We start from the raw sequence: 19,413 nt of genomic DNA on the forward strand, positions 1-19,413 counted from the left end.
TTCAACAAACTCAGGTGGTGTATCAGGGAGACATTTTCTGGGTGTTTTTGTGTGTTTTCTGTCTTGCAAAAGAGTATGTTCTAATGCAAGGATGTTTCTCTGCAGGAGTTATTCCTGATGAGACTAAGGCTTTGTCTCTGTTGGCACCAGCTAATGCAGTGGCAGGTCTTCTGCCTGGTGGTGGACTCCTGCCTACTCCTAACCCACTTACCCAGGTACTTCTATCGAATTCTTCTTAAAGGTTGGAAAGGAACTCAGAATTGCGGGTAAAGCTAAACACATTTGAGCTTTTTAAGTGTTGTTGTGATTCTAGTTCACAGAACGATGTTACGTGTACAGTATTGTAAAAGGTATATTGCAATCATAAATACTAAATAGAATCTTTTGGAAGTTTGCATTTTAAGAACATTCTGAAAATCTTAAATATTTGTCACAGTGGTTTTGCCACTGGCTGTCAAAATAACCCAGTAACTATATTTATTTTTTTTAAAAATCCTATGGAACGTAAGACTTCTGTCAAACATGCTGTTGAAAATAGTATGTTCGTTTGGACCAGGAAAGAAAGTAAAGGTGAACTTCGGATTTCTTCTTTTTTTTTCTTTGCCCAAAAGTCAGTGTCTTTTGATCTTTTGCTCTTATCTTGGGCTTTGAATTAAGTAGGTGGCTTGAAATGATGAATTCTTCATGGAGATATTTGATACGGGAAAGGTGAAATATTCCCAAGTTGGAGAAAATTTTACTGGGCAATGTTTCTAACCCTGATAATGCATATCATTTTACTACTAAAAGCTTCTTTAAATACCATGTGTTGTAACCACTCAGAACAATGATAACTGGTCAGTGGTTTCACAGATAAAGGGAATGACGAGCCTCAACTACAACTTTATAACGTTCTTTCTATTAAGTCATTTTGCCTGTCTAAATAGTTCGATTAGCTATTAAGTGAACTGTATGGTAGCATAGAAAGACGGAGAACAGGAATTCCCAGCTTTTTTGTTATGACTCATTTAAACCCCCAATTTTTACTTATAAAATGAGGGTCTGGGTAATTTGTAGATATTGTTGATGTATCAAATTGTGTACTAAATAAGATAGCCATTTTTATAGTAGTAGTAACTCTCTTGCTGCATTAATTGATTTCAAGGTGTTTTTTTTTCTCAAAATGTGTCAGAAATCCACAAAACAGAAAAAGTTGATTTTTTTTTTTACTATTTTATGCATTTAATAATAGCAATTAGAGCTGCTTTGTATATAAATGACATTTTTGTGTGTAAAAATTTTGGATATATTCATTCGGATATAAACAAACGTCTCAGTAAAGGGGTTATCACAGTATTTTAACTGTACTCAGCAAACAGTTAAATTACAGAAAGTTTGGTACTTTATATTTATTAAAAATTAGTTGAAAGTAGGAGAACTTTTAGCACAGTGCTTATAGAGAAAGACTGCCTCCAAGCAGTAGGATTTTGCATAATTTGTGTCTATTAAATTATTGATTAATCAGAATTATATCAGGTGGAGACAGAACCACACAGTAATTTGAACAGGGGACGTTAATTATAAGGAATTACTAACTAGTAACAGGAGATTACTAGGGGAACTCTAAGGAATACAGGAATTGCAGATACAGGAAGCAACCATTACTTCTAGGGCTGAGGGCAAAAGGACACAAGAAAGAAACACATTTAGATGAAGAGGCTCCTCTTCTACCTCAAGGCTGATTCAGACCATTTCCAAAGGGGTGGACATAGAGACGTTTTCCGGGGTGTCACAGAACTTGCTAGGAAATTGCCCAAGAGGATGGCTCTAAAATTTACGGAGAGGTGAAGGCCATTGGGTATCCCACATGGTGCTGCAGTAACAGTCAGAAAGGGGACATAGGGAGCAGCAAAAGAAACCCCTTTTAGAGTCAGTGTCATTTCAGCTCTTGTTACATATAAAGCTTAGCATCATGCCAGCTGTCAATGGAGAAATGCTTATAAGGGTGATACCTTCATTGTCACAAAGCAGGACAAAGAACTAGATTTGGATCTGAGAAGCAATAAATATAACTGGTGAGAGAATATATTGAAAATTTTTGTATTTTTTTCTAAATTTTGATTTTAGGATAAATGTGCTGTAACGACAAGTGAAAAATGAGACCATTGTATGTAGCAGGAGTACGCAAAGTACAGCTCTTGGGGCAGACCCCCAGTTTTGTTGATTGGAACACAACTATGCCCTTTTGTTTAGATATTGGCTATGGCTGTTTTCGAGATGCAGTGGTATAGCTGAGTGGTTGTAACAGAGTCCACATACCCTACAGACTTCAACCAGTTATTTGTCCCTTCAGAGAAAAAAAAGTTGACATCCCCACCACTACCACCCATAAGGAACAGAAATGTAATTTTAAATAAATTTGGAATTTCACAGATTGGCGCTGTTCCACTGGCTGCTTTGGGAGCTCCTACTCTTGATCCTGCCCTTGCTGCACTTGGGCTTCCTGGAGCAAACTTGAACTCTCAGGTATAACATAATACCCTTGGACTTTTATCTCACTTTTATGATTAAAGAATTTATTTCATTAACTGTTAACTTTGCATTTCAAGAGCAGGAGATAACCGATTGCTATGGTGTAGTATTTATTTTATCTTAGGTAAACTTGTTAAAAAGAGATTTAAAACGTCAACTCATAATTAGCTCCTTGCGCATTAAAAAATTTCTTGCTTTTGTGTAGTTGAACATAGAGGATAGTTTCATAGGAATTTAACACATCAATGTTTTATGGAGTCAAAGTAAACAGTCATGAAAGGATGGCAACATGGGTTCGTAATTTGTTTTCCTGTCATTTACTCACTTGGAAATTTTTGTTTTATCACACTGTAATTTGGCAAAACTTCCTTTTGCTTTATTATACTGACAAAGCACTTCAGCATTTGTTGTACGTGATTCTTTAAAGCTTTACTTCCCCTCAGAAAGTCTTGAAATAAGCAAGATGTAATCATTCTGTGAAATCTAGACTGTTCAGCTTTATAATTTTCCTATTTAATTTTTTAAAACACTTTTGGATGCCTAGTTACTATAGCCACTGATGTCACCTGTTTCTTTTTTTTTTTTTAATGTAGCTATTAGAAAACTTAATATGTCATACTTGGCTGGCATTATATTTCTGTTGGTCATCATTGTGCCAAGAATATGTTCCTTTTTGTAGGTTTGCCATATTGTCTTAGGACATTTCAACATCCTGGAAAATAAAATAGCAGTCATTATTGTTTTATGTATTCTGACTTACATCTTTTGTTTTTGTAGTCTCTTGCTGCAGATCAGTTGCTGAAGCTTATGAGTACTGTTGATCCCAAGTAAGGATTTTTGCTGGGTTTCCATTGATTATATGGGCATAGTATGTGAATGTCTAGCGAACACTTACTTTCTAATAGCTAAAAAAGCTATCTTGAGGCATGTCGTACATAATTTGGTTTTCTAGAAACAAGGAGAGAAATCCAATGGTAAGACCATCTATAGAAGGTTTTGTTTTAGTATAATTTGAGCCTCTCAGAATAATTGTAAGTAAATTATACCAGGATGACAGGAATAAACGTAAACACTATCTTTTGTTGATTCGTTTTAAAATGTCTGTTTTGATTACTATAATAAGCGTGTTCATAGCATTTATTCTTTAGTTAGGAAGGGAGACATTATTTAAATAGAGTAAAACAATTCCACCAACAGGAAGAAATAAAGAGAGGTGCTGTGGAAATTTATTACAAGGAGGACGGCTTAGTTTGAAGATCAGAGAAGCTAAGTCTAGTGGATAAGGAGGAGTTAGGGAGACAGAAGTGAGGGAAACACCATCCTAGAGCAGAAGTGTGGCATATGTCACATAATGGCCAACATCTTTTAGGTGCTTTGAAAAGTTCTCTTCATGCTGTAACAATTTCATTTCCTACTTGGTATATATGTAACAAAGGCATGAGGTGTTTTAATTGGTAATTCCTTGGTATCTTAAATTTGAACTGAATGCTTTTTCTCCTTGGTGAAAGTCACTATCAATAAGTAGAAGAGCATGGGAGAAGGGAGGATAGAATCGTTTAAAAATTATCAGATGAAAGCCATGCATGCACCTATCACTCAGCTCATAAAATAAAACATCGATACAGTTGAAATTCCCTGTGTACGCATTTTTTTTTTTTTAACAATTCCTACTCTCCCCACAAATAACTACTTTCCTAAATTTGGTGTCTAATTTTTTTCTCACTTAAACCCTTAAGTTGCCTCTTTAGCCTTTCAAGTCAGGAATTTCATGAGTGACTTGTGTGCCGTTAGCCTCTGCCTCAGTTTCTTCCAATCCACAAACTTAAAATAAGCTTTTCCCAACAAAATTAAGATGTTGTAGAAAGATTTTAAATCATCTGAAGGAAAGTTCTATTCCCATGTACTAGCATTTCTCAAAATGTGTTTATGGACATTAATGGACAGTCAGCATAATTAAATAGGGTTTTGTTTTTTATTTTTTTAAGTTCAGATATCTGAGTCTTTAAAATGCAGATGCCATTGTAAATACTAAAAAGGGTGCTATATATGGTTTTACCAAAATAATGGAATCCCTCCCCCCTTTTAAAGGAATATCATACTAAAATAATGTTATATGAAACATTTATGTATGTCTTTGAAATGCTGTTGTGTATTTTAAAATGGTTCAGATCAAAATTCTTCGTTCTGTTTCAGGTTGAATCATGTAGCTGCTGGTCTTGTTTCACCAAGTCTGAAATCAGATACCTCTAGTAAAGAAATAGAGGAAGCCATGAAGAGAGTACGAGAAGCACAGTCCCTAATTTCTGCTGCCATAGAACCAGGTAAAATATGTTTATGCATTTATATTGCATCTTAAACTGTATGTTTGTTGGCAGAAATGATTATTGCATGAGTTTGGAAATTTGTTGACCGATAACCTGGAATCATTTTTTAATTCTCCCAATTCTGATAAAAGATTATGTAGTGCGGTGATTTTCAGTGGAGGCATCTCAAGGGTGGATTGGGAGCTGTCATCAGACATTTGGAAATATCTGGAGACACTTAGTTGTCATGCTGGTACTAACCATTCTAGTAGGCAGAGGACCATGGATGTATCAGACCTTCAGTGTATGGGAAAGGCCCTTTCCCAAACACAGAATGATGCATTCCAAAATGTTAGTAATGCCTACGATTACCTGATGTTTGGTATGATATTTATGTTTTTAATTTATTGTTTTTGGGTGGTTTTTAATCATTTATGATTGCCTATGTTGGGATAGCCTAATTGATTTTTAGTCCTTTTTTGACCAAGAGAACCTAGTAAAGATGCTTCTATTTATGCCATTTGCCTAAAGAAAAGCCAAGTACCTTATTTTTTGTAGGTTGTCTTTTTGAGATGGAATGGATGGTTATCCTATTGTCTGCCTGTATATATTTGGATCTTTGGGCTTGGATTTTTTTTCCCATTAAATAATGTTTTATTCATTTTTCACTGTTATTTCTTAGTAAATGGGAAGATTTTTAATAGGTACAGTATTAAGAAAAAAATTGTAAAGTGTAATATTGGATAAACTAATATCAACTGCTTTTATGTGTATTATCTCATTTAATCAACAAAGTATTAATTAGCACAAAGTCACATAGCAAGCAGTAGGAGCTTTAAAGCTAGAATACCATGCTGAAACTTTCTATTTTTATTGAAAACTCATAAATGGAATGACTAAAAGTAGTTTATGAATTTTTTTCTCCAAGATTTTTTTGTTTATTAATGACATTAACAATAAATTGAATCCTATTAATGAAATGATCTAAATGTGAAAGAGAAACTCATTCTCACTTTGATGATTGTCCATAAATGCAGTGTCTATTTCTCTTGTTTGGTCCTGAGTTAAAGAGATTTCTTATGTGTTATTTAAAAACTAGGAAATTGGGAACAAACTGTTCTAGGTCTATCTCCTACATGAACAATTGAAAATTGGTTGAAAACAACAAAAGAACAAAACAATAAAGAAACAAAAACTCATAGATAGACAATAGTTGAGTGGTTACCAGAGGGTAGGGGGGTTGAGGGGGTTTAGAAGAGGGTAAATGGGGTCTAATATATGTTGATGAAAGGAGAACTGACTCTGGGTGGTGAACACACAATGTGAGATACAGGTGATGTATTACAGAATTGTACACCTGAAATCTATGTAACTTTACTAACAATTGTCACCCCTATAAACTTTAATTAAAAAAAGAAAAATTGGTGAAGAAGAGGAAAGACAGAATAAGAGAGCTTACTAAAATCTAGCTCTGTCAAAGAAGTATAGTAAGAACAGTGAATGAATCATGACTTTCTGGATTTTGAGGTCAAATATTGAGCCTGTTTATCAATCACTTTAACATAAACGTACATTAATTTATTTTGCAAAAGAACATAGAGCTACGTGGTAAAGGAACATTTTGATAGACCAAGAATTTTAAGATGTTTATTTTATAAATTTATTAAGTATTTTACAGTTAAGTGTGTTTGTTGTGGGGATGTTATTAATACATAATAATGTAGAATTTAAAGTTTTAATTTGGGTGGATTGTAGCTATATTTGGGAAACTAGAACCTAGGAATAGAAAAAGGGATTCCTCATTTCAAAACCTCTAAGGAATAAAGGATGAGAAAGATAACCCTTTTCATGGATTGTTTTATGGATGACACTTCACAGCCTTCCAAGTCTAAAAAACGAAGTAGTCAAAGGAACCTTTGTTTGCCTAGCTGAAAATCAAAAGTCTAATTTGGATCTGCCAAAAATCTGGATAATTTGTATCACTTAAGTAAGCTTCAGCATTTTGATTGTAAACTGATCAGTTGTAACATTTAAGGATTATTTGTAAAAGCTGAAAATGAAGATAAATTCATATTTACTCTTGAATAGGAATAATCTGTTTGATAATTTTTAAATCCAGATTCCTTTCCTTTTAAATCCAGATAAAAAAGAAGAAAAACGAAGGCACTCGAGGTCAAGATCACGCTCTAGGAGGAGGAGGACTCCCTCATCTTCTAGGCATAGGTTAGATTGATTGCTTTTGGTATTCAGTTGTACGTTAGACAAAGATAATATCTGTATGTCACATCTTTCTTAATTTGCTGCCTGTTCACCTACAAACTAGCTCCTGGTTGAAATGTGTTTTAATAACCTCTGCTGTTAGAGTATATGTAAATGCTAACACATATATAAATGGAGAAAAGGTATGGACTAAATAGATGGATACTTGAAAACCAAGAAAATCGAGGGAGGAAAGTGTGGGACTTGGGCACCAAATTGAGTTATTACTATGGAAAAAACACTGGACTAGAAACTTTTGACTTGGATTCCAGTGCTGTTTTTTCACTAGAATCCTGATATTTAAGTTGGAAGGTCATCACGCAGCCTGCAAAGTATGCATTTGCAAATGACAGCTTACTATTCTTTTGGAATTGTTTGTATTACTGGATAAGCTAATTGGTATTATCATCCTTTTATCCTGCCTAGAGTAAGACTAAGTTTATTCTCTTCCACATGACATCCCTATATAAATTTGTAAGGTTCTCTCTAGACTAGTGGTTCTCAAACTTGCTGATAGTATTAGGACCTCTTTGTACTTGTAGAAAATATGAGAACCCCAAAAATTGTTTATGTTTAGAGCTGTGAATGTAGACAGTATTAAAAACTGTCGTTTGGAATAATGATAGTACATCCATTCATGTTAGCACAACTTTGAAAAAAACTTTTTAAAAAAGTTAGAAGAGTGACTGTTTTACTTTTTCGCAGATCTCTGTAATGTTTATAATGCAAGACATGTACAGGGTTCCACATTCAACTTACTGCAGTATATTTTGGTTATTACGTATAGCAAGCTGCTTTCACACAAATGTAGTTAGAAAAGGAAAAAGTTATTTTATAGTCTTTTGAAGTTATTGCAAATAATATTCTTAGGTATAACACCAAAACTTGACAAGTGATAGTTTCTTAAAAGATAATTGAAATAGGGGGGAATCTAAAACCATAAATGAACCTTTCATATATGTTTATGTGCGTAAAATCTGTTGATCTTCCTTACATTTTTAATGGATCTTTTTCCTGGGTATGGTTTTGTAAAATTATGCATTGGTGGTTTGCAAAATCAATTCATTGCATCATTCAAGTATTCAGATGTTGACACATTTTGTTATATAATACGAAAAAATGACATTTGGTGCTACCACCACAAATCTCATCAGAAAACCTTTTTTAAGTATTAGGAAGCTTTCAGGCTCACAATGGTGAGTTCAAGTTTTCAAAAATGTTGATTTTCTCTTTGGCAACAAATTGTTTTCCTTGAAATGATAGTCTTCATTCATTTTTCAAGAAAGTGGTTCCCAAATACCCAATTTTGAACAACTGTAGTTTGCCATTTATTTAAAGTAAAGGTGATGTTTCATAGAAAAGGCAATTAGTTAAGCTCAAAACTTGATCCCACAAGTGCCTTCCTTGATAACAGTCATTGAAGTTTAATAAGTATCAGAAGTGATTTCTCCATACTTTCCATTTCGTTGCACAGGATATTACTGAAGGGATTAGATTTAATATTACTAGTCAATAATAGTACTGCTTTAATATTCAAGAGACTAGGTTTAATAAAATTAATGTTTTTTTTAATGTTTCATCAAAGATATCCTTAGTGAAATGACATTTTTGTTTTTTTCTTTTACTGAAAGTACACATTACAAATGCCACTGAAGAAAACAGTGATTAATGGGGCAGTTCAGTTCCCCCTACCTTGGTTTGTGCTAAGGAGATGCCAGCACTTTTACACCACCAGTGCTTTTGCACCGTTAGTGCACATGTCAACACTGTGAAAAAGACAAATGTCTGTTATTATTTGAAAATAATTTTGACATTATCGATCCCATGACATTGTCATTTCTTGGACTGTGTCGTTTATTGAGCTACTATAATAGAATATCATAGACCGGGTGACTTATAAACAACAGAGATTTTATTTGTCACACTTCTGGAGTCTGGGAAGTCCAAGATCAAGGTGCCGGCAGAGTTGGTTACTGGTGAGGACCCACTTCCTTGTTTGTAGTGGGCCATCTTTTCACTGTGTCCTCATGTGGTGGAATGGGTGAGGGGTCTGTAAGATCTCTTTCAAAAGGATATTCATTGCTCCTGTTCATGAAAGCTGCACCCTCTTAACCTAATCACCTCCCAAAGGCCTCATCTCAAAATACCATTACATTGAGGATTAGGTTTCACATAAGAATTTTGGGAGGGATACCAACATTCAGTCTACAGCAAAATGTTACATGATTTTTCTGGTATCTCCTTTATCCTGTTACCTGCCTTCCCCCAGCCTTATTCTTAAAGATGTCTTTCAAAAACCCAAATCGGGATCATGTCACAACTCTGTTAAACCTTGAGAAGCTCCCTGTTGCCTTACTTAATAAGGAGGTAAATCAAACCTTACAGTGGCATTCAGGGTTTTTTACTCTTCAGCCTAGTTTTTCTTTGCACACTTGTCATTTACCACTGTGAGACAGCTAACTGCAGTACTCCTGGCCTGAACACGTCCTGTTCTTTGTGCCGCCATGTTTTCGCTCCTGATGTTCCTTCCTTTCTGCCCTGTGCTCTTCACCTCCACCCCCACCTTAGGAGCTCCTTTCCCTTTGTTCACAACACACTAAAATTTCCCTCTTCTGTGAACTAGTGGTGCTACGTACAGTCCTCTTTTCCAGGACTAGGGTCTCCCAGCTTAGTTTAATTCTTATAAAAGGAGAACCATGTCTTTTTCTTTTGTATATACCAAGCACATCCTGGGGCTCAAATTTTGATTTGAATTACTTGAAGATGACCAGTGGGGGATAACAGTGAGACATTTATTTTCCTGAACAAAGTGATTTTGGACACTTGTTACAATACATCATAACAGAGATTACAGGTTGTAGTATCTTAAGCATCTTGGCATATAAAATTACCTATTACTTTCAATAAGCTTTTTTTACTTAATTAGATATAATATGCTAATCTCCATTTTTCTGATTTTTAAAAGCTCATATAAACTAGTGTGTTAAAGTGACTGCGGTACATTACTCTGGAAAAAATAACTTTCAGGAGCTTACAGTAAATAGATTGATACGGTACCTCTGTTTACTGACTTTTTAAAAACTATATTATTAATCACGTTCTTTAGGAAGAAACCTGTAAGAATGAGCTTGTGATTTTTTTTTCTGTATGTGTATTTTTTCTATATACATTAAAGGTAGGAAAAATGTGTAACTCAGTTTAGCGTAAACTGATTGTTGACTTGCATTTTTCTTAACGCCAAAATCCTCAAAAGATGACTCCTACTTAATTCTAACAGCATTCATTTTCAGTTTTTCAGAATTTTTTTTAACTCTTAAGAAAGTGATGATTCTGATATTTTATAGGGTCAGTATTTCACTCAAAATATATTACCAGTACCTTTTATTGAAATCTGTCATTGTAATAATTGCTTAAGGATACACTGGTGAATAAAATAGACATATTTACCTTATGGAGCTTACAGAATGGTAGATAAGCATTACATGAAAATTTCCTAGGATATAGACATGTTATTGAGAAGGAATGGTTTTAATAAACAGTTTTATATGTGGTCAAAAATGAAAAATGATTAAAGTAAAAATTATATTTAATAAGACACTGGTGATAGGTTTTGAAATAGCCAAGTTTTAGAGAATGGGGGCAACAAGTTATATTAGCACGTCAGTAAGAAGGAAGGGGGTCAGTATTGAATGTACACGCCCACGTTAAGGCCTCGTGCTGGACTTTATAATTCCATTTGAATTACAACTATTTCTACAATGTGCTATTATTTTTCTTGGCTTAAGTAATAGGCTCAAAGAGGTTACATAATGTTCTCAGCTGGCTTATAAATGAAATTGGAACACAAACTTTTCTATTTATAAAATGTCCATCCTCTGGCACCTTGAAAAGTGAAAGCAAAGAGTTTAGACTGTATTTGAGATTTACCATAGAAAGAGGTTGGATGGTCACTAGAAGTTAAATGATCAAGTCTAAGCAAAGGATTACAATTCATTTTTAATCTTATAAATAGGAGAAATAAAATATAGGAAGGAGGATCAATGACAGCATGAAAAGGTTAATATATTTAATATTGTACTTCTTAAATTCTGGAAGAGAAAGAAAGTATAGGATTGGGTGGAGTGGAGGGAAGAGGATACGGAGAGAAACATTCCGTTACATGACAGGAAAGAAATCATGTAGAGACAATGAGGGAAAATGAGAGTAAAAGAGGCAGTTGGTACTGAATTGTAAAAATCTGTTTAAGGCCTGCATTGCTCTTAAATTATAAATTAAAGAAGTGGAAGACATTTCAAAGAACAAAAATTACCAATTGTAGAAGGCAACACTAAGTGGAAAGTTTCCATTTATAAAGTGGGAATAATAATGGTACCCACTTTATAGACTTATGAGGATAAAATGAGTATTTGTAAAGCATACGTAAGTATTTGATAATTGATAGATTTAACCTGGAATAGTAAGAAATCAAATAAATACATGCTAAAATGCTATGTAATGTGAAGATGACACTAATGAATCAGGTTTTTTGTTTTGCTTTTTCTTTCTTCTTACTCTCGAGCAATATCTTTCAGTTTGGAGTTTGTTGTTCCAATGGGCATAGAAGGACTAGTTTGACAGGTCGAACAAAAGGTATTACATATTTCTAGGGTATCAAAAATGTTTATTACGGGGACCAAATAAATAATGGCAGCAACTGGCAGTACATTACCCCCACTTGTTGATGGCTCGCCCATATGTTTGAGTATTTTATCTGATGCCAAGTGAAATAGTCACAAACAGAACTAGTCTGTTTATACTTACATATTTATATTGGCTTTCTTTCACATTATTAGGCGATCGAGAAGCAGATCAAGAAGGAGATCACATTCTAAGTCAAGGAGTAGGCGACGATCCAAAAGTCCAAGACGGAGAAGATCTCATTCCAGAGAGAGAGGCAGAAGGTCGAGGAGCACATCCAAAACCAGGTACAGTAGACTTACATTGAGTGGGAAGACAAATTTTAGAGTTCCCAAGACCCCAAATACTGTGTTACTTAATGACAAAAGAGCTGTGATGCTAAGGCTTGACTCGGGAAGAAACTGAAGTTTCATGAGGCTAAAATTTATTTTTCTTTTGCTCCTTTGTAAACTTGAGATTTCTATTTGCAGCTGAGGTCTGGATAAGATTTCTTTGTAGTAAAAATTCTTAGCTGTCCTACTACCTTCTTTCATTTCCTCCTTTCTAGTCAACTGCTAAGGATTTAGTGCTACCAGCCATTCCTTATGGTATGACAAAGGGTTTATGGCAGAAAACCATGCTTTAATTCATCTTTATGTACCTCATTATCAGCACCACATAAATATTTATTAAGATTTGCTGTATGCCAGAGACTGAAGCATACGTAGAGAGTCTCATCCCATGCTTTGGGACCAGTCAAGAGTTAATGTGAGGTATTCAGTAAAAAATATCCCACCATAAAATTTTTTTTGACTTAAACATGCATTCAGTAATTTTTGTGTGTGTGTCATTTAAGACCAAACCTTTTAAATTAGTATGCCTAGTATTTGAGTAACACGTACTAAATCAGTTTCTTCACTTGAACCAGCTTTAAAGTGGCAAGAGAACTATCAGTTGAAAAGTGCCTATATATTTTCCTGTTTATAGTTGTCACAGTTTCACAAAACTTATTTTTTAGCAACTGTCCTTTATCTCTTTCTAGAATACTTGCCCTAAGTTTTCTAGAAGCAACTCTTTATACTACTTTATCCATTTATATGTTTAATTATGTAATTAAAGGACAGCAAGGGGCCAAGAAAAAGGTATTCCTGGTAACCATATAACTACTGGATAGCTTAGCTGAATGTTCAGCCTATAACAAGGCTTTTAGTCATTTTACAGAGTGGGTGTCTCTTAATCCAGTCAAACAAACAAGCTTGCTTATTGAAGCATCTATTACACAAAAAGGAATTAGGCATTCCTTCCCTCAAGAAATTTACTTTATGCTAGGAGAAAGATTAATTACTAAGGAAGGGCCATTGTTAGTGATATTAGAAGAGACTCAATTGAGAAGTGATCCTTGACTGTTAAATTTGGATAGATTTGACTGGACCCAGTGACAGGCATGGTTTCGGGTAGAGAATGTTGTTTACAGAATTAGAATGAATTCTTGAAATAGCATGTATTTTGGTATAAGAGGACCATGAAATGAGTTCAGAAAAGTGTAAGGAGACAGATCAAAAACAGAAGGCCTTATTGTTCACACTTATCCAAGTTCGCAGCTTATCCAAGAGGCGAAGGGAATGGATTGAAAAGTAATGAACAGGGAATTAATATTTTCAAGTTTGTACTTTAAAAGGGGGATCAATTTGTGATACCAGTTTCTGTAACAAGATAAATTTGTGGGAAATATGACTGGCCCCTTAAGGGACTGTTGTGGTAATCTAGGTATTGGAGGATAAAGACTTGGACGAAGAGAGAGGGTAACTGATGGAGCAGGGTGACCAAAGAAGGGAGGGAATGAAATAAAGAATCTAGGGTGGGAGAATTAAAGCAACGAGAGATACTTTAATCTCTAAAATTATAGAATAGTTAAGATGAGTGTATGGTAAAAGACTTGCCATTCAACAAATAAGTTGATTACCCTCTGCCTAGAGTCTTGGGAAGAATGGTGATCTTAGAGGGAGAAAAAAATGGTGTTGGGAATAAAAGTAAACTTACAGAAATCTATAAAAAGATTTTGAGTTGAGGTATGGTTGTAGCAGTACCAGTCAGTTACAGTGGGATATTTTCTTCAAAAGCACTGAGTAGCCCAGAATATGTAGCAGCGGGGAGGGGAGTAGAAGGTGGTCCATGATAGAGGTTTAGAGGTTAATTAACATTAGCATGGGGTGTGTGCTTTGGAAGAATATTGATGATTAGTTTTGGTGGTGTTACGGGTTTGGGCCTGACAGCAGAGGACATGGAGCCATGGTGGATGGGGAAACAAAGAAATCAGCTGATAGAAAAGAAACTGCTGTTGGAAAGCTAGAGACGATTACTAAAACTATTGGTGAGTGTGCCACACATACCAAAAAAACTGGCTGATACCCTTTATTGTTTTTTTTTTGCCATATACACATAAAATAGGATTCTGTGCCACATACACAGAAAATAGGATTTTAATAAAAAAGTTTTCTTACCACAAATAATGCCACTTGAGTCATTTCTTCTATAGTTTCTATTAGGATAACATTCATATTTTAAGGATGGAATTAGATCTCACTGTGCTTTTGTTTATATTTCTAGTGCTATATAAGTTTGTATTAGCTGAAACTTCTAATGTATTCAAAAATTGTGTTCATTTATTAGAGACAAAAAGAAAGAAGACAAAGAAAAGAAACGTTCCAAAACACCACCAAAAAGTTACAGCACAGCCAGACGGTCCAGAAGTGCAAGCAGGTAAGACATTATGAATTCTTGGCATTTTTTTTAAACTGTGTGCTGGGATATCAGTAGGCTATGAACATGAAATGTTTTCTAGTGTATAGATGCATACTTCATTGTTGACATTTAAAAAGGCAGTTTATGGAGAACAACCTAAAGTTCATCTATTCTTTTTACTTAATATTTATGGTATAGAGTGTGTTTGAAATAACATGGAATTCAGCAGAGGTCAGTTTTTATGTTTGCTTTATAAAGCATTTCACATCCTGATTTGAATTATTGCATTAAGTTTGTAGTAAGTTATATTTAAAATAGCCACGTTAATACTGAAAAGAATTTTCCCCATATCCAGTGGTTCACTGATAAAATAGAGGCAGTGCAAGTTCTAATTTGTGTCACTCTTAGATAAATAAATCTGTCTTTAACCTGCCATAGTGAGAATTCAGTATTGGAAACTTTAGTCCACAGAGATATATTTTTCACACTTAACATTGGAATTTATATGAAATGTGTAAGGACTGGCCATATTTGTTTTCTTCCAATCTTGTTTACACGTTTTGCTGAAGTATTTGTTTTCTTAATCTTGATTATTTAAATGCTAGGAGATTCACACTATATACAAAAATTAAAATGGATAAAAGACCTAAATGTGTAAAGCCTAAAACTGAAAACCTCTTAGAAGAAACCATAGAAGTAAATCTCCATGACCTTGAATTTGGCCGTGATTTTGTAGCTATGACACCAACAGTATAAGTAACAAAAGATAAATACAAATTGGAGGTCATCAAAATGAAAACTTTCAGTGTTTCAGAGAACACTGTCAAGAAAGGAAAGACAACCTAGAGGGCTAGAAAATAGCAAATGATATATCCGAAAAGGGACTTGTATCTAGAACATACAAAGAACTGTTACAACTCAATCATAGAACAACGGAAAACCCAATTAAAAAATAGGCAAAGGATCTAAATTGACATTTCTCCAAAAAAGATACGAAAGTGTCCAATAAGTACATGAAAGATGTGCAACATTGTTCATCAGGGAAATGCACGTCAAAACCGCTTCACACCCACTAGGATGGCGAGACAGATGATAACTAGTGTTGGTGAGGATATGAGGAAACTGGGAATGTATGTTGCTGGTGTGAATGTAAAATGGTGCAGCTGCTTGGAAAACAGTTTGGCAGTTCCTTACAAAGTAAACGAGTTTTTTGACACAGCAGTTTCACTGCTAGGGGTATACCCAAGAGAAACAGAAACATATGTCCTCATAAAACCTTGTACACACATGTTCATAGCAATATGATTCATAATAACTAAAAAGTCTACCCAAATGTCCATTAACTAACATGGTAAACAAAATGGTTTATCCATACAATGAAGTATCCACCAATTAAAAGGAGCAAAATACCAAGACATTAACAATATGGGTAAGTCTTGAAAACTTGCCAGATGAAAGCAGTCAGTCACAGAGGACCACAAATTGTATGATTCTGTTTATATGAGATATCCAGAATGGGTAAATCTATAAAGACAGAAAGTAGATCAGAGGTTGGGGTGTGATAGCCAAAGGGTATGGGGTTTCTTTTAGGGTGAGGAATAATTTCATAAAAGGAAAAGACAGTTGTTCCTGGGTAGCCATGGGGGATTGGTCCAGAACCCTCTGTGGATACAAAAATCCAAGGAAGCTCATATCCCTTATACCGTGTTTCCCCAAAAATAAGACCCAGCCGGACAATCAGCTCTAATGCATCTTTTGGAACAAAAAGTAATATAAGACCCGGTCTTAATATTGTAGTAAAATAAGACCGGGTCTTATATTAATTTTTGCTTCAAAGACGCATTAGTGCTGATTGTCCGGCTGGGTCTTACTTTCGGGGAAACATTGTATTAATGGCTTAGAATAAAGCATACAATCAGCCCTCTGCATCTGTGGATGTGAAACCTGCAAATCCAGAGTGCCAACTGATATTAAAAAAAAAAAATGAAACCAAGTGTAAGTACTCAAGAAAATGCCAAATTAGGGCTGAGGGAAAAGTGGCAAAAGGGCATAAAAGATGGGACATGCAATGTGTATTTTTCTTACCTTTATAACTGGAGTTTTTTGGGGGTTTTTTGCCTTACTTTATTTAATGTACTTGCTCATAAGCACCTTATTCTGCTTAATTATTGTTTCACTATAAGGCATATTCTTTGTTTTTATTGAATACCTACCATTGTGTTTGCAGTTGTACTATATAATCTATCAAGGGACACAGAAATATAATATAAAACATCTCTTCCACCTAGGGAATTTGGAGTATCAGTTGCATAAAGCAGTAGCAAAAAATCTGAGGTGTATAATCCTGACAAACTTAATATTTGATGAAGATTAGTTTGTGTAATATTTCCAGGACCCCAGTGGAGGTTGTGGAGGTTGGGGGTGTCACACAGGGCTGTAAAGGTGTTTTTTGTTTTCTCGTGTTTTTTGGTTTGTTTTTTTTTACAAAAAGCTTCATTTAGAAATTAGACAACTGAAAGTATGGGGTTTTATTTTTGATTATTTTGTGTCTAAATCTTGTAAACGGTCATCTTGCAAGACCTAATTTTGAGAATAGTAACAGAAGCAGGATAGTTAAAAAAAAAAAAAAGGAAAAGAAAAATCTGTAAAGAGACGGGAAAGGCTGTACATCTTAAACACTTAATTGCACAAAGCAGGGTTGGGGCGACAGTTTGCTGGAAACAGGGATCACTTCGATCTGTATATTACCATTAATCCTAGTTCTTTGAATCTTATTTAATGATTTAAAAGTGATGGAGCTCCATCACAGACACATCTGCTATGATGTGTCTGTATTTTAAAGTGTAGTTTGTACATTTGTGGTTCTAGAGAGAGGCGACGACGACGGAGCAGGAGTGGCACAAGATCTCCTAAAAAGCCGAGGTCTCCTAAAAGAAAACTGTCTCGCTCCCCATCCCCAAGGAGGTAAGAATGATTTCCATCCTTTCTGTTTTTCAGAAACTACCAGTGTTTGTTTTAAAAACTTCTAGGGAGTTGTCTTCCTTTTCAATAAAATGCTTTGAAAGTGCTGATACATTTTGCCCTTTATGACTTGAGACTGTGGTATGACAAACACTGTTGAGGTTTGGGCATTTTAAACCTTAAAACCAAGTTAGTCTTGTGGTTTGAATTTGGGTCTTTGCTGTTCTCTGTGCCATGTGAACTTGATCAAGTTCACCATTTAAACAAGTTCAAACTTACTGCTATATTTACAAGTGAAACTTGAGTGTTTCCCTTTAAAGCATCTTTTTTTCTTTTTGAGAACATTTTACTGTCATCCTAGACACAAAAAGGAGAAGAAGAAAGATAAAGACAAAGAAAGAAGCAGAGATGAGAGAGAACGATCAACAAGCAAGAAGAAGAAAAGTAAGGATAAGGAAAAGGATCGAGAAAGAAAATCAGAGAGTGATAAAGATGTGAAAGTATGTTTACATACTAATTTATTTTGGTACTTTGGGTGGTGCTAGTACTTGTAAGAAGTGATCCTTCTGTGAAGACGTTTACTTTTCTTATTCTCCTTGGCAAAGCAGGTTACACGGGATTACGATGAAGAGGAACAGGGGTATGACAGCGAGAAAGAGAAAAAAGAAGAGAAGAAACCAACAGAACCAGGTTCCCCTAAAACAAAAGAGTGTTCTGTGGAGAAGGGACCCGGTGATTCACTGAGAGAATCCAAAGTGAACGGGGACGATCATCACGAGGAGGACATGGATATGAGTGACTGAGTGTTGCCTCCTGGGGATCCAGCTGTACATGCATCAGTGTCATTCCTTTGTGTGATTTCTTAATGCTGTATTTGTTCATCTCAAACCTAGATGTACACAGCTGAGTTATAAATGGTTATAAAGCTCCTGGTATCGATATTAATTATTTACATCCAAAAGCTTTTAGAAAATGATACATGGGTACCAGTCCTTGACATGGTGAAATCCGATTGAGTAACCAAGCAGTTTTACTATTGTGGTGCTGCTTCATAGCAAACACCAACAGCTGCATGCATCAACAGCCGGCATGGATTGTTTATGTTGTATGACCTTCATTAAGTAAGTTCACTTATAGCATTTCTAGGATTCGATTCATTGCCGTAATAGAGCCATGTAGGGAATGCACTGATTGCATGTTAATTGTGGCAGGAATATCCTAAATGTCATTAAAATCCTCCCAACATGATGGATCTACTTATGGTCTTGTTTGTTGACATGACAAATTAACATTCTTATAGTTACATCTGGAAATAAGCATTTGAAATAGATAATCCTTTTAAGCCTTGTGGCTAAATTTTTGTGGCTTTTGTTTGACTTTGAAAGGTTATATATGCACTAACCTTTTTGATGGCTAATTAGGCTTTTAATTAAAGAAACAAGATTTCAATTGGAAACTGTCTTTGGCAGTGAGTAAATAACATTTTGAAGTAGAGTTATATACATTTTTCATATGGTGTTTGGGAATTTTTTTTCCTAAAATAATTTATTCCACATCTACATCAGTGAAAGCTATCTGCCTATTCTGAGACCATCTGTAAAAGTTTTCTCTTGTCGTGATTTTCAGTTTTTCACTTTTATTAATTTGTTTTAATGTCAGTGTTGGAAAAAGGGGGTAGTGCATTTTAAATTGACCTTCATATGCTTTTAAAATAAGATAAGTGTACTTGATAATGTACTTTTTATTTGATCTCAAGTTGTATAAACCAATAAATTTGTGTTACTGTTTCTGCAGTAGTAATCTTATGCACACAGTGATTCCATGTTAAATGCAAAGTAGTTAGGCATCTGTTTTCTTAGTTACAGGAGTTTCAAGCTTCACTTTTGTGCAGTAAGAACAAAAGTAGGCTAGTCTGTGCCATGTTGATGTACAGTTTCTGAAATTGTTTTACAAGACTTTGATAATAAAACCCTTAAACTTA

At 34.8% G+C, this 19,413-nt stretch overlaps 1 protein-coding gene across 9 annotated transcripts in view; it reads left to right on the plus strand.

Moving 5' to 3' along the window:
• SRSF11 (serine and arginine rich splicing factor 11) overlaps nucleotides 1-19,413 on the plus strand; it is a 41,083-nt gene extending 21,670 nt beyond the window's left edge. For 2 of the 9 annotated variants that reach the window (XM_019755071.2, XM_019755072.2), the window contains exons 4-13: nucleotides 106-215; nucleotides 2,413-2,505; nucleotides 3,289-3,338; nucleotides 4,705-4,832; nucleotides 6,956-7,037; nucleotides 11,906-12,037; nucleotides 14,400-14,489; nucleotides 17,319-17,435; nucleotides 17,773-17,932; nucleotides 18,038-19,413. In XM_019755071.2, the coding sequence (XP_019610630.1) occupies nucleotides 106-215; nucleotides 2,413-2,505; nucleotides 3,289-3,338; nucleotides 4,705-4,832; nucleotides 6,956-7,037; nucleotides 11,906-12,037; nucleotides 14,400-14,489; nucleotides 17,319-17,435; nucleotides 17,773-17,932; nucleotides 18,038-18,235 (1,160 nt within the window). In that variant the 3' untranslated portion in view covers nucleotides 18,236-19,413. The remainder of the gene's footprint in view (nucleotides 1-105; nucleotides 216-2,412; nucleotides 2,506-3,288; nucleotides 3,339-4,704; nucleotides 4,833-6,955; nucleotides 7,038-11,905; nucleotides 12,038-14,399; nucleotides 14,490-17,318; nucleotides 17,436-17,772; nucleotides 17,933-18,037) is intronic. The other 7 variants (XM_074334944.1, XM_074334945.1, XM_019755074.2 and 4 more) reach the window with 6 other exon arrangements.

Source organism: Rhinolophus sinicus, linkage group LG06 (assembly GCF_036562045.2).
Source record: "Rhinolophus sinicus isolate RSC01 linkage group LG06, ASM3656204v1, whole genome shotgun sequence".
NCBI lineage: Eukaryota > Metazoa > Chordata > Mammalia > Chiroptera > Rhinolophidae > Rhinolophus > Rhinolophus sinicus.